The sequence below is a fragment of the Kogia breviceps genome, chromosome 19 (genome assembly GCF_026419965.1).
Source record: "Kogia breviceps isolate mKogBre1 chromosome 19, mKogBre1 haplotype 1, whole genome shotgun sequence".
Classification (NCBI taxonomy): Eukaryota; Metazoa; Chordata; class Mammalia; order Artiodactyla; family Physeteridae; genus Kogia; species Kogia breviceps.
The window spans coordinates 43,603,053-43,617,709 of record NC_081328.1 but is presented as its reverse complement, the minus strand read 5'-3'; the positions used below and the strand labels follow the sequence as shown (position 1 = coordinate 43,617,709).

The 14,657-nt window shown below is 37.8% G+C and overlaps 1 protein-coding gene across 2 annotated transcripts in view; it reads right to left on the bottom strand.

Annotated features, from left to right (window-relative positions):
- Nucleotides 1-14,657, bottom strand: part of DDX42 (DEAD-box helicase 42) — an 83,513-nt gene that overhangs the window by 39,196 nt on the left and 29,660 nt on the right. For both annotated transcript variants that reach the window (XM_067021882.1, XM_059046908.2), the window contains 2 exons: nt 10,314-10,547; nt 7,726-7,876 (listed from right to left, as the gene is read on the bottom strand). In XM_067021882.1, the coding sequence (XP_066877983.1) occupies nt 7,726-7,876; nt 10,314-10,531 (369 nt within the window). In that variant the 5' untranslated portion in view covers nt 10,532-10,547. The remainder of the gene's footprint in view (nt 1-7,725; nt 7,877-10,313; nt 10,548-14,657) is intronic.

The following is a 14,657-nucleotide window of genomic DNA, read 5'->3' as shown; positions in this document are numbered from 1 at the left end:
GAGAAAAGACGGCCTCTTCAATAAGTGGTGCAGGGAAAATTGGACAGCTACATGTAAAAGAATGAAATTAGAACACTTCCTAACACCATACACAAAAATAAACTCAAAATGGATTAAAGACCTAAATGTAAGGCCAGACACTGTAAAACTCTTAGAGGAAAACATAGGGAGAACACTCTGTGACATCAATCACAGCAAGATCCTTTCTGACCCACCTCCTAGAGAAATGGAAATAAAAACAAAAATAAACAAATGAGACCTAATGAAACTTAAAAGCTTTTGCACAGCAAAGGAAAGCATAAACAAGATGAAAAGACAACCCTGAGAATGGGAGAAAATATTTGCAAACGAAGCAACTGACAAAGGATTAATCTCCAAAATATATAAGCAACTCATGTAGCTCAATATCAAAAAAAATCCAATCCAAAAATGGGCAGAAGACCTAAACAGACATTTCTCCAAAGAAGACACACAGATTGCCAACAAACACATGAAAGGATGCTCAACATCATTAATCATTAGAGAAATGCAAATCAAAACTACAATGAAGTATCTCTTCATACCAGTCAGAATGGCCATCATCAAAAAATCCACAAACAATTAATGCTGGAGAGGGTGTGGAGAAAAGGGAACCCTCTTGCACTGTTGGTGGGAATGTAAATTGATACAGCCACTGTGGAGAAAAGTACGGAGGTTCCTTGAAAAACTAAAAATAGAACTACCATACGACCCAGCAATCCCACTACTGGGCATATACCCTGAGAAAACCATAATGCAGAAAGAGTCATGTACCACAATGTTCAATGCAGCACTATTTACAACAGCCAGAACATGGAAGAAACCTTAAGTGTCCATCAACAGATGAATGGATAAAGAAGATATGGCACATGTATACAACGTAATATTACTCAGCCATAAAAAGAAATGAAACTGAGTTATTTGTAGCGAGGTGGATGGACCTAGAGTCTGTCATACAGAGTGAAGTAAGTCAGAAGGAGAAAAACAAATACTGTATGCTAACACATATATATGGAATCTAAAAAAAAAAAAAAGGTTCTGAAGAACCTAGGGACAGGACTGGAATAAAGATGCAGACATAGAGAATGGACTTGAGGACAAGGGGAGAGGGAAGGGTAAGCTGGGACAAATTGAGAAAGTGGCATGGACACATATACTGTACCAAATGTAAAACAGATAATGGAAGGCAGCTACATAGCACGGGGAGATCAGCTCAGTGCTTTGTGACCACCTAGTGGGGTGGGATAGGGAGAGTGGGATGGCGAAGCAAGAGGGAGGGGATATGGGGATATATGTATATGTATAGCTGATTCACTTTGTTACACAGCAGAAACTAACACAACATTGTAAAGCAATTATACCCCAATAAAGATGTTAAAAAAAAATCAAACACACACACACAAAAGAATATACAGGAAAGAGAAAATCACAACTGGAAAGTACATCACTTAAATAAGCCAGTAATCACTTAAATAAGATTTTTTTTTAAATCAAAACATTTCTGTGAGAAAATGATAACCACAATGAACAGCAAAAGGATGAACATGAAGATGCAAAAGAGGATGTCAAAATCATAAAATGTGGGGGAGGAGAGTAGAAAAATGTAGATTTATTTTTTTTCTAGAATATTTTAAGTCTATATGACTACCAGTGTAAAGCAAGTAGATATAGGAAGGGGTTAACATACTTGAAAAACGGCAACCACAAATCAAAAACACAATTGATTCGCAAAAACCAAAATGAAGAGAATATAATTAAGCATAATAGAAAAGAAAATCATCAAACCACAAACGGAAAAACAAAACAAAAATGGACAAGAAATATAAAATCAATGGGAAAACAAGGTTTAAAACGGCAATAAATACATATTTATCAATAATTACCTTAAATGTCAATGAACTAGAAAGTCAGCAGAAGGAAGGAGATAATAAAGATCAGGAAAAGAGAGGAAATAAAATAGGGATTAAAAATAAAATAGAGGGCTTCCCTCTATTGAGAATCCACCTGCTGATGCAGGGGACATGGGTTCGTGCCCCGGTCCGGGAAGATCCCACATGCCGCAGAGCGGCTGGGCCCGTGAGCCATGGCCACTGGGCCTGTGCGTCCAGAGCCTGTGCTCCGCAACGGGAGAGGCCACAACAGTGAGAGGCCCGTGTACCGCCCCCAAAAAAAGAAAAAAATTTTTAAAAACCCAAAAGCTGGTTCTTTGAAAGGGTAAACAAGAATGACAAACCTTGCGAATTCCCCAGAGGTCCAGAAGTTAGGACTCCACACTTTCACTGCCAAGGGCATGGGTTCAATCCCTGGTCAAGGAACTAAGATTCCAGAAGCTGCGTGGCGCGGCCAAGAAAAAGAAAAGGAAAAAAAAAAACAAAAAAAAACACGAAAAAACCCCAGATAAACAAAATAAGAAATGAAAGAGAAGAAATCACAACTGATACCACAGAAATACCAAAAAACCATAAGAGAATACTATGAATAATTATATGGCAACAAATTCAACAACTTAGAAGAAATGGACAACTTTCCAGAAACATACAGGCTACCAAAACTGAATCAAGAAGAAATACATAACTTGAACAGGGCTTCCCTGGTGGTGCAGTGGTTGAGAGTCTGCCTGCCAATACAGGGGACATGGGTTCGAGCCCTGGTCTGGGAGGATCCCACATGCCACGGAGCAACTAGGCCCATGAGCCACAACTGCTAAGCCCGTGCATCTGGAGCTTGTGCTCCGCAACAAGAGAGGCCACGACAGTGAGAGGCCCATGCACTGCGATGAAGAGTGGCCCCCACTCACTGCAAGTAGAGAAAGCTCTCACACAGAAACAAAGACCCAACACAGCCAAAAATAATTTTAAAAATTAATTTAAAATATATATATATATATATATTTATTTATAACTTTAACAGACCAATCACTAGAAATGAAATAGAATCTGTAATCAAGAAACTCCCTACAAAGAAAAGTCCAGGACCAGGTGGCTTCACTGGGGAATTCTATCAAAAATACAAAGAAGAACTTATACCGATCCTTCTCAAACTCTTCCAAAAGACTGAAGATGGAGGAACACTCCCAAAGAGATTCTATGAAGAAACCATCACCCTGATAACAAAACCAGACAAAGACACTACCAAAAAAGAAAATTATAGGCCAATATCTTTGATGAATATAGATGCAAAAATTCTCAACAAAATATTAGCAAACCAAATCCAACAACACATAAAAAAAGACATATACCACGATGAAGTTGGATTCAGCCCAGGGTCAAAAGGATGGTTCAACATACACAAACCAATCAATGTGATACACCACATCAGCAAAAGAAATGACACAGCTCAGTTCCCTTCTGCCACTTGGAATCATATGTTGAAGAGAGTAGAGCCACAAGATGGAGGAGCCCTAAATGTTGCTTGAAGGAGCACCACCCACGGGCGAGAAACACCCATTTTGGCTCTTACATGAGCAAGAAATAAACTTACGGTGTTAGAGAAAGTAAACCAAACAAAAACAAAAGAAAGAACAAAAACCACATGATCAACTCAACAGATGGATTTGATAAAATTCAACATCCACTGATGATAAAAACCCTTAGAAAAATGGGTATGGAGGGAACATAGCTCAACATAATAAAAGCTATTTATGACAAACCCACAGCCAATATAATACTCAATGGTGAAAAGATGAAAGTCTTCCCCCAAAAATCTGGAACAAGACAAGGATGCCCACGCTCACCACTTCTCCTCAACATAGTATTGGAAGTCCTAGCCACTGCAATCAGACAAGAAAACAAAATAAAAGGTATTCAAACTGGTAGGGAAGAGGTAAAATTGTCATTATACGTAGATGACATGATACTGTACATAGAAAACTGAAAGACTCCACACAAAAACTACTAGAACTGATAAACGAATTAAGCAAGGTAGCAGGATACAAGATTAACATACAGATAATGGTTGTTATTTCTTTACACCAACAAGGAAATAACAGAAAGGGAATGTAAACAAACAATCCCTTTTAAAATTGCATCAGGGGTGGTCTAGTGGTTAGGATTCAGCACTTTCACTGCTGTGGCCTGGGTTCAGTCCTCCTGGGTCAGAGAACTGAGATCCCGCAAGTTGTGCAGTGCAGCCAAAATATATATATATATATATATATATATATATATATATATATATATATGTATGTATGTATATTTTAATAAATAAGTAAAATTGCATCAAAAAAAATAAAATAGTTAGGAATAAACTTCACCAAGGAGGTGAAAGACTTATATGCTGAAAACTACAAAACATTAATAAAGGAAATTAAAGATAATTCAAAGAAATGGAAAGTATCCCATACTCTTGAACTGGAAGAATTAATACTGTTAAAAATGGCAATACTACCCAAAGCAATCTACAGATTTAATGTGACCCCTGTCAAATTACCCATGACATTTTTCACAGAACTAAAATAATCCTAAAATTAATACAGAACCATAAAAGACTCAAAATTGCCAAAGCGATCCTGAGGAAAAAGAACAAAGCAAGAGGCATAACCCTCCCAGACTTCAGACAACACTACAAAGCTACAGTAACCAAAACAGTGTGGTTCTGGCACAAAAACAGACATACAGATCAATGGAACAGAACAGAGAACCCAGGAGAAAACTCCACATTACCTACCGTCCATTAATCTTCAACAAAGGAGGCAAGGATATGAAATGGGAAAAAGACAGTCTCTTCAGCTAGTGGTGCTGGGAAAGTTAGATAGCTGCGTGTAAATTAATTAAGTTAGAACACACCATGCACAAAAATAAATTCAAAATGGCTTAAGGACTTAAACATTAGATATGACACCATAAAACTCCCAGAAAAGATCACAGGCAAAACATTCTGACAGGAAAACTAACACACTATTGTAAAACAATTATACTCCAATAAAGATGTTAAAAAAAAAAAAAAAAACAAAACATTCTGACATAAATGGTACCAATGTTTTCTTAGGTCAGTCTTTCAAGGCAATAGAAATAAAAACAAAAATAAACAAATGGGACCTAATCAAACTTACAAGCTTTTGCACAGCAAAGGAAACCATAAACAAAACAAAAAGACACCTTATGGACTGGCAGAAAATATTTGCAAATGATGCGACTGACAAGGGCTTAATTTCCAAAATATACAAATAGCTCATACAACTCAACGACTAAAAAACAAATAACCTGGGTTTCCCTGGTGGCGCAGTGGTTGAGAGTCCGCCTGCCGATGCAGGGGACACGGGTTCGTGCCCCGGTCCGGGAAGATCCCACATGCCGCAGCGCGGCTGGGCCCGTGACCCATGGCCGCTGAGCCTGCGCATCCGGAGCCTGTGCTCCGCAACAGGAGAGGCCACGACAGTGAGAGGCCCGCGTAATGCAAAAAAACAAAACAAACACAAATAACCCAATCGAAAAATGGGCAGAAGACCTAAATAGACTTTCTCCAAAGAAGACATATAGATGGCCAACAGACACACAAAAAGATGCTCAACACTGCTAATCATTAGAGAAATCCAAATCAAAACTACAATGAAGTATCACCTTACACCAGTCAGAATGGCCATCATTAAAAAGTCTACAAATAATAAATGCTAGAGAGGGTATGGAGAAAAGGGAACCCTTACGCTGTTGGTGGGGATGTAAATCGTTGCAGTCACTAGGAAAAACAGTATGAAGTTTCCTCAGAAACTAAAAACAGAGCTGCCATATGATCTAACAATCCCACTCCTGGGCATATATCCAGACAAAACCGTAATTCAAAACAAACATGCACCCCTATGTTCATAGCAGCACTGTTTACAATAGCCAAGACATGGCAACCTAAATGTCCATCGACAGATGAATGGATAAAGAAGATGTGGTGTGTGTGTGTGTGTATAAACACACACACACACACACACACACACACACACACACACACACACACACTGAATTATTACCCGGCCATGAAAAAGAATGAAATAATGCCATTTGCAGCAACATGGATGGATCCAGAAATGATCATACTAAGTGAAGTAAGTCAGAAAGATAAATACAATATGGTATCACTTATATTTGGAATCTATTAATTATGACACAAATCAACATATGTACGAAACAAAAATAGACTCACAGATATAGAGAACAGACTTGTGGTTGTCAAGCAGGAGGGGAGGAAAGGAGGGAAGGAATGGGAGTTTGGGATTAGCAGAGATAAATTATTATATATAGGATGGATAAACAACAAGGTCATACTGTATTGCACAAGGAACTATATTCAATGTTCTATGACAAACCATAATGGAAAAGAATAAAAAAGAATATATATATGCATAACTGAGTCACTTTGCTGTACAGAAGAATTTAACACAACACTGTAAATCAACTATACTTCAATAAAATTTTAAAAAAAGAAGAGGGGCAAATTAAAGGAAGAAATTAAAGCCAAAGTAGGAATTCTCTGCCAGTCCAGTGGTTAGGACTCTGCGCTTTCACTGCTGAAGGCCGAGGCTCGATACCCCTGGTTGGGGAACTAAAATCCTGCAAGCTGCATGGCGTGGCCAAGGGAAAAAAAAAAAAAAGCCAATGTGATTGTGTGAATTTTGGTGCCATTAAGAGAAATAAGATGAAATACCTGGTTGAGTAGGAAAAGATGAAGAATTGGGTTTAAGGTGCCATTTTTACACCCATGTAAAAATGGTCAATATGTTTCTAGAAGAGCAGAGCTGAAACCAAAGAGAGACTATGGGACTAAAGATATTAATCACTCACATAGAAGTTACATTTTAGGAGAGGATGAGGTCACTAAGGAATGTATAAAGAGTTGACAATAGCAAATCAATATAGTGAACTGTCGGAGAATCATATTTGAGAAACGAAGAGAATCACAGAATGACAGATAACAGATGGCTATGTAAGAGTTTTTTTGGTACAATGATACGGTAGTTATGTTTTATAAGAGTTATAGAAATACAGAAATACTGATGGATGAAATGATATGTCTGAGATTTACTTTAAAATAATCTGAAAGAGGGGTGGGAGTTGTTAGATAACAAAAGATTGGCCAAGTTGTTAACTGATAAAGCAGGGTGAAGAGTACATGGGGGCTCATTTTATTACTCTACTTTTGTATGTGTTTGAAATTTTTCATAATAGAAAATAAATAATAAATAGCAAATAAACAGAAAGTCAGGGAGATGGGAGAAAAGAGCAAAATACAAAATCACAAAAGCCTAGCGAGAAGAGTTTTAGGAAGGAAGAGGTCACAAGTTTCAATTTCTATAGCAAGGTCATGAATGTTGATAATAATGTTGATAAGAAATAAACATTAAAAGTACAGAATACAGAATTTGTAATTTTATCAGGTTCCTTAAGTTTAATTACCTTACATATTTATTTAATAAATGCTAGACTGAATGAGATAATATTCATTCAAGAATATACCAAGAAGTAATAAAACAAAACACACACAACAAACACACAAATCTTGAGCTACTATGTTCAGGGGTTACAGTTCAAATTCCTAGGCACGAATCATCTCTGAAAATGCTACAGGGCTAGTGGAAGCATATTTAAGAAACTATAGAATACAAAAGCAAAATTCTCCCAATAAAGGGCCAAGAAACAAACTCTGACTGAGGACTAAAGCACTAGGTTAATCTGATCTATTTCTAATCACTGAAAATGTTAACGTAACAGAGTTGATACTTGCCTCCACTTCAGCCATGAATGCCTCTAAGGGATCATCATCACTGTCAGAATCTACTGGCTTGGAATGGAATTGCTGGCGGGTAGGTGAGTTTTCAGCAGGAATGTAAGGTAAATCAACATTGCTAGAATCTTCTTCCTCATCTTCAAAATATCTGAAAATTAAGATGCATGACTGATAGAGTGATGTTTAATTTGGGGTCAAGTGAATCTTTCATTTAACACAAATTCTTATTAAAGTATATGTCACAATTAAGAGATTTTGGTCCTTTGGCTTAAGACCTAATTATTAAATTATCACTTAATACATGCCAAATTCTAATACTGAAAAAAAAAAAAAAATCACAGCAGATTCTCCATTTCAATAGTGTCTGTTAAAAATCACATTTCCAGTTCTCTCAAAAGGGATAAGTTTTCAGTACAAATTAGTATATCACTGTTGAATAGATATAGCAAATTTTTTTTTTCTTCCTTCGGTACCTGGGCCTCTCACTGTTGTGGTCTCTCCAATTGCGGAGCACAGGCTCCGGACATGCAGGCTCAGCGGCCATGGCTCACGGGCCCAGCCGCTCCACGACATGTGGGAACTTCCCAGACGGGGGCACGAACCCGTGTCCCCTGCATCGGCAGGCGGACTCTCAACCACTGCGCCACCAGGGAAGCCCGATATAGCAAATATTAAAGTGTATGCCATGGAAAAAATTACTTTGTATGAAATATTATAAAGCTAGTTTATTCTTCATAATCCTTAAAAAAAATCTGAGATATATTCATAAGGCTAGAGACTTTCTTCAGAAGTTCTGGGTTGTTTTCTGAGAACCAAAAGAAAACTTCTAAAATTAAAAGATAAATGTTCAGGGGCTTCCCTGGTGGCGCAGTGGTTGAGAGTCCGCCTGCCAATGCAGGGGACGCGGGTTCGTGCCCTGATCTGGGAAGATCCCATGTGCCGCAGAGCGGCTAGGCCCATGAGCCATTGCCGCTGAGCGGGCGCGTCTGGAGACCGTGCTCCGCAACGGGAGAGGCCACAGCAGTGAGAGGCCCGCATACCGCAAAAAAACAAAAATAAAAAATAAAAATAATAAATGTACAGGAATATAGCCAATATTTTATCATAACTATGAATGGAGTGTAACCTTTAAAATTTGTGAATCACTATGTTGTACACTTGAAACTTATATAACGTGTACATCAACTATACTTTAAAAAAAAAGTAAAAAAAAATGTTCAATCCAAAATCCTCTATGTAAGTATTCAGAAAAGAATTTCAACATCTGGAAAAAGTATCACTTTCCCTCTAACAAATATCCCAGAAAAGAATATCTATATAGCTATCAACTAAAACAAAACAAAAACACTGTTTAGATCTTACCTCAGAATTAAATGAAATAGTAATACAACCAAATATTAGTTTAAAGAAATCACAACTATAGCCTAAAATTTTGTAGCCTTCAAGTCTTCATTTTAAAAGCTCTAACCACTGTTATGTGCTACACACACATAAATGCATATTCATTTATATAGTAATTTCATTTAATGTATCATTTAAAAATATCTCTGAGCTGGTAAACTGTTCTCTAGAATAAGGATCCTTGACTTTGCTGAATCTTAAACACTTACTTCTGTATTTAATTGCTAAATAACATACCAACTTTTAAAAATGCTGCTGTGTACTTTAAAAACTCTGATATTGGGCTTCCCTGGTGGAGCAGTGGTTGAGAGTCCACCTGCCGATGCAGGGAACACGGGTTCGTGCCTCGGTCCGGGAAGATCCCACATGCCGTGGAGCGGCTAGCCATGGCCACTGAGCCTGCACGTCCGGAGACTGTGCTCCGCAACGGGAGAGGCCACAACAGTGAGAGGCCTGCGTACCACAAAAATAAAAACACAAAAAAACAAAAACAAAAAAACAAAAAAAACCCAAAAAACCTCTGATCTTGAGGGTTTTTTTAACTAAAAAAAAAAAAACTCAAGCAGTGTCACGACCAGGTTGGAAATAACAGCAAAGAAGATTTCTTCAGACTTGGCAAAGAGAGAAGTTATAATCTATAAGGAATTAGAGCTCAAACTTCCAAGCCCCAGCTTTTTAACAATCACCTTCTTAGACATCAAGTTAAAAAAGGTAACCGGTAAATATGTTTCCTGAGAACTGTGGGCAAAAATCTGAGATTTTCCCACCACTATAACATATTACAATGTAACAGTTTTAAGGACTTAGGTGTTGAGCCAAACTGCCTCTGCCAGTTCTGACAACTACCTGTGTTTCCAAAACAACTTATATGGTGTAAACAAAAAACTTCAGTAAAGACCATCAAAAGCCACGTGAATTATTTAAAACTCTTCAGCCACATTTAGGTTTAAATGCCCTCAAATCCTTTTTGGAACAAGCAAAAGTGAAGGACCACAAAAGTATACTCCTTATGAATGAGTAAACTTAACAATTTAACTTGCTAGGAACAATGCAATCCTGTGAGATAACCACTTTAACAAGTCATGTTATTTGAGAAACAAATGGTTTCTTTGCTTCAATTTCTTTTGATGGAATGAATACCTCAAAGCCTAACCTTTGCTAAATTACCAGGTATTACCACTTACGCGTTTTCTTCATCAAAGTTGGCCCGTTTAGAACCAATTTTGTAGAAGGAAGGGAGCTGTGGTGGAGCCGACTTTCCAAATCCAGAAGAGCTGGTTGCTCCAAAGGCACTATGGGACTGCTGTGGGAGTTTTGGTTCCTCCTTCTTTCCCGCACTAATAGCGAAACCTCCAAAGCCAAATCCCCTCTTAGTGCCAGGGCCACCTTTATTCCAGTTCATGGTGTCAATGACTGATCTGTTAGGAACAAGAGACACTTACATAAATTTAACTTTATAAACAGCCCACTGATTTTTATGTCAGTAAAAACTGGAACCTTCGCCTACAATTTTATTTTAAACCTTTGTCTCTCAATTAAAATTTTAACTTCAGTACAGCACAGATTGGCACAACACTATAAATCAACTATATTTCAATTTTAAAAATTTAACTCTGTACTTCAGATATGCAATATGCTAACCTCAATGAAACGGTCACATTTTCTGAAACACTGAAGAAATTATTTCTTTTGTTGAGATCTCAATCTGAACAGGAATGCAGTATTTAATACCATACCTTCAAAAGGATTTGATTGCTCATTTAACATCTTATTCAGTTTGCTTATTAAGGATTACAAAGAAATTTCCTAAGCACCAATCAAATAGATTTAAAAACACCTTATCTCTTATAAGTCTTGGTTTCAAAAAATCTTTTTTTAATGACACAAGTTACCTACATTTTATAGAATAGCAGAAAACTCTGAACGCGAAAAGGAACAAAATAAAATTACCTGAAATTCCTCTCCCAGATATGCAATTTCGTTGATATCTTTTGTTTTTCTATGCATATGTGTATACACACACACACCCCATTTAAAATCAAAACTGAAACCATATTGTACAAACTGTTTTAGTTACTGATTTCTTCACAGTATGATATACATGAACATCTTTAAATGTCAATAAATACATTTCTCCACTTCTGTTTTTCTAAAGTTGTGAAACATATCATACATCTTTGTGCATACTCTTATTTCCTTAGGATCAATTTTTTTAAATGCAATTGCTTAGCAAAGGGGAATGTGCATTCTAAGTTTTACATTTACAGAAAAGTGTCCATTATACACTGAGTAATATGAGAAGGGCATAAAACAAGGTGGGTGGTATGATTCAATGTAATTCAATGTAAAAGCATGTCTTACATGTACAGAGATAGCTGGAGGGCTGCTTATCAAAATGTTAATAGCAGTTATTTGATTTACTTTTTTCTTTGTATTAAAGTTTACCATTAATAAGAAAAGTTTAAATGTTTATAATAGACTCTGAAGCCAATGTGAACAGAGTTCCAAAAACTGCTTTTTACAATGGCATTGTTAAAGGGACCAGGAACAGGAACAACACGCTCTACTTTTCTGGTTCTATGCCCCTCCCCCATATATAACCTACAGGTTTTGTTTTAACTGCTATTATACAGCACTTAGTTCAGTCTGTGTAGTATTAAATTTGATTTATGCCATGTCAACCTCTGCCCTTAGTTCCAGGTAGGGACTGTCTTTACCCATTTTGGACTTTGCATAAAAGTTATTCATGGCTAGAATAAGCACTTTGTAAGTAATAGTTTACTTATACTTAATTTAGACCATCTCCTGCCTTCTTCAGGAATCCCTTAAGGGGAATGAACATAATTCTAGTAAGATGAGATTTAGTAAGAGTATTTATAAGCCAGAAAATTTTAGCATCTGATAGTATTGTTTAACCAATCTGTGAGCCTGGCTTTCCAACAGCTGTTCCTAAGCAACAAAAACGATGGATTCTGAATTTTAACCTTTTTCCTAGTGTATATAATGCATAATAAGAGGCTAGTAATAAATTAGCCATTGAAATCAGAAGGTAGGCAAAGGAAGGATGGAAAATTTTAAGAATTACATTAACAGGGACTTACCTGGTGGCGCAGTGGTTAAGAATCCACCTGCCAATGCAGGGGACACACGTTCGAGCCCTGGTCTGGGAAGATCCCACATGCTACGGAGCAACTAAGCCTGTGAGCCACAACTACTGAGCCTGTGCTCTAGAGACCGCTCGCCACAACTACTGAAGCCCATGTGCTACAACTACTGAACCCCGTGTGCCTAGAGCCCGTGCTCTGCAACAAAGAGAAGCCACCACAATGAGAAGCCCGTGCACCGCATCGAAGAGTAGCCCCCAATCGCCGCAACTAGAGAAAGCCCGTGTGCAGCAACGAAGACCCAATGCAGCCAAAAATAAATAAATTTATTTTTTTAAAAAAAGAATTACATTAATCTCCTAGCAGGAAGACTTTCAATGGTTTATCGAAAGCTTGCTGAGGAAGGTCAGGCAATGCATTGGGTGCTGGGCATTTACAGATGAAAGATACCATCCCATTCTCAAGGAGTTCACAGTGTAGTTTTAGCCAGCTTAAAAAAAAAATGATGTGTTCTAATAGAGGTACTGCACAAAGTGCATTTATTGACAGCCCAGGAGGAGAGTACCCAACCTATGATGAATTTGGGACAAGGCAGTTTTTCTGGAGATGACACTGGTGTTAACTTTTTAAATCTGAAGAGGCATTAGATCAGGGAAGAAGTGTCAGGAGAGGGAATTTTAGATAGAAGGCACTGTTAAGTGCTACCGCAGAAAACTGGAAATATTTCAGTGCAGCTAGAGTTCTGTAGGACATTTGGGAAAGTTGCAGGGCACATGTTCAGAAAGACGAGCAGGGCTCAGGTGAACAGTTTAGTATACTACGCTAAGAACACACCATACAAAACTACAGCCCACCAGTTACATTTTAAACAAAACAAACAAACAAAAAAAAAGGACATGTTTCAGATCAGTATTTTAGAATGATTAGATGAGAGACAGCAGGAAAAGTTGGACACAAGGGAAGTTGTTAGGACATTATTATAAAAATATAAAGTGACAAGGTACTGAACAACTAAGGAAGTGGCTATAAGGAAGGAGAAGGGGGGGGGGTTGTAGATCTGAGTTGTTTACTTAGGTATCTATGAGGAAGAATCAACTGGGGTAACCAAATTAGACGTGGGAGGTAAGGAGGAAGGAAGAGTCTAGAATAATTCTGGAAGTTTCTGGCTTTTACAGACTGGGTGAATGCTGGTGCCATTAATAGAGATGGAAACCTAGAAAAGCCAGGCATGGAGAAGCAGGTAGAAAGTGAGATCAGTTCAGTACCGATGGGAGAGCTAAGGACAGCTGGCAAGTAAGGTCTGTAACTGCAGAGAGAGATCTGTGATGGGGCTATAGATTTGATGAGACATTTGCATCTGAGGCTACTGATGTAGGTAAGCTAGCAGAGAGAGGGCCAGAGAGTGAGAAAAGAGGTGAGACAATCATAGTGTATGTCAATATTTAGGAATGGACGGGGAAGAGAAACTCACGTGGAAACTTGAGGATGAACAAAGAGGAAGGGCGGATAGCAGAGAAAGTGACACAGATGGTGAGACAAGTTTTACAGGCAGAAACAAATGTCCAATGTTAAAAACTAAAGAGAAGACATGTGAGATAAGAACTAAAAAGCCTCCGTTGAAGCAGTGGGGGCAGGGTTAAGGAATGATTGGTAAGTGGTAGAGGATGAAGACTAGGCCACGAGGAGTGCAGATTACTTCCTAGGCTGTTTACCAATAACAGGAAGGAGAGCATGAGGTGTTAACTAGATGAATTTCGTTTAAGGAAGAAATGTAAGCATGTTTATATGCTAAAAAGGAAAAGCCAACAAAAAGAAAAACTAAAGATTTTTCCTTAGGATAACAGGAAAAATCATAGGAACAAGGTGTTGCAGAGACATGAAGAGACAAGATCAAAACCTTTAATAAGGAGTAAGTAACTCTTCCCCCTACACCGAGGACAGAAGAAAAGAATGGGCATAAATTAATCCTACTAAATAATAAAAGGTTCAAATTACAAAAGAAATAAATCAAATACTTCGTTTTAAAAATTCAACTTCTGCCACAAACTGGCAAGCAGTGTGACTTCAGGTGGGTGAGAGTTGCTTAATGGTTTAGAGACATAAGACGCAAAATATGCAATACTGTTTTCTTTAACTCTTCAGAGATTTGTGTCAGCAAAAAGACTGAGAACACTTAGGTGCCCCCAAGCCTTCCACTAGTGTAAGCTAGGTCACACTGCCCATGTTCCCTAATTAATTGCCTCTAGCAAGGCCAAACAACTGTACTATCTATACCCCACTGACTAGAATGTCAGCTCCACGAGGGCAGGGACTTTGTCTGTTTTGTCCAACATAGTGCCTAGTGTATATAGTACTCAAAAAATTTTATGTTGAATGAATAAATATCATGCATTCAGACTCTTCAAAATTCATCCCAGTATTTGT